The sequence below is a fragment of the Penaeus monodon genome, chromosome 31, assembly GCF_015228065.2.
Source record: "Penaeus monodon isolate SGIC_2016 chromosome 31, NSTDA_Pmon_1, whole genome shotgun sequence".
In the NCBI taxonomy this organism is placed as follows: domain Eukaryota; kingdom Metazoa; phylum Arthropoda; class Malacostraca; order Decapoda; family Penaeidae; genus Penaeus; species Penaeus monodon.
Genome location: NC_051416.1, coordinates 27,753,572 through 27,753,869, shown reverse-complemented (window position 1 = coordinate 27,753,869; position 298 = coordinate 27,753,572). Strand labels below are relative to the sequence as shown.

General features: G+C 38.3%; 1 protein-coding gene across 1 annotated transcript in view; it reads right to left on the bottom strand.

Moving 5' to 3' along the window:
• LOC119592859 (biogenesis of lysosome-related organelles complex 1 subunit 1-like) overlaps nucleotides 1-298 on the bottom strand; it is a gene marked incomplete in the record, with an annotated part of 5,448 nt that overhangs the window by 4,471 nt on the left and 679 nt on the right. Inside the window, 1 exon segment of the mRNA XM_037941754.1 lies at nucleotides 146-218. Within this exon segment, the coding sequence (XP_037797682.1) occupies nucleotides 146-218 (73 nt within the window).

Below are 298 nucleotides of genomic sequence, written 5' to 3'. Positions count from 1 at the left end.
TTTGGGGGCAAAGGGTGAAATTTCTTTGGCAACTTCACCCTTCTATCTCTGGGCCCCCTTATGTACCAAGTAAACTAATTGAGTTCTTTTGATGTATTATGTACAAAGACTAAAACCCATGAATTTCTGTTTCATATATACATACCCAACATTGAGATGATCAACCAGAGCCTGGGTTAGATTACTGCTAGCCTGCACAGCCTCCTTTCTTCGCCTTTCTGAAATGAAAATTCATTGAAGTTAAAACCTTCAATTTCCTGGTCATATAAACTTTGTGTTTTATTATCACACTGGCCCA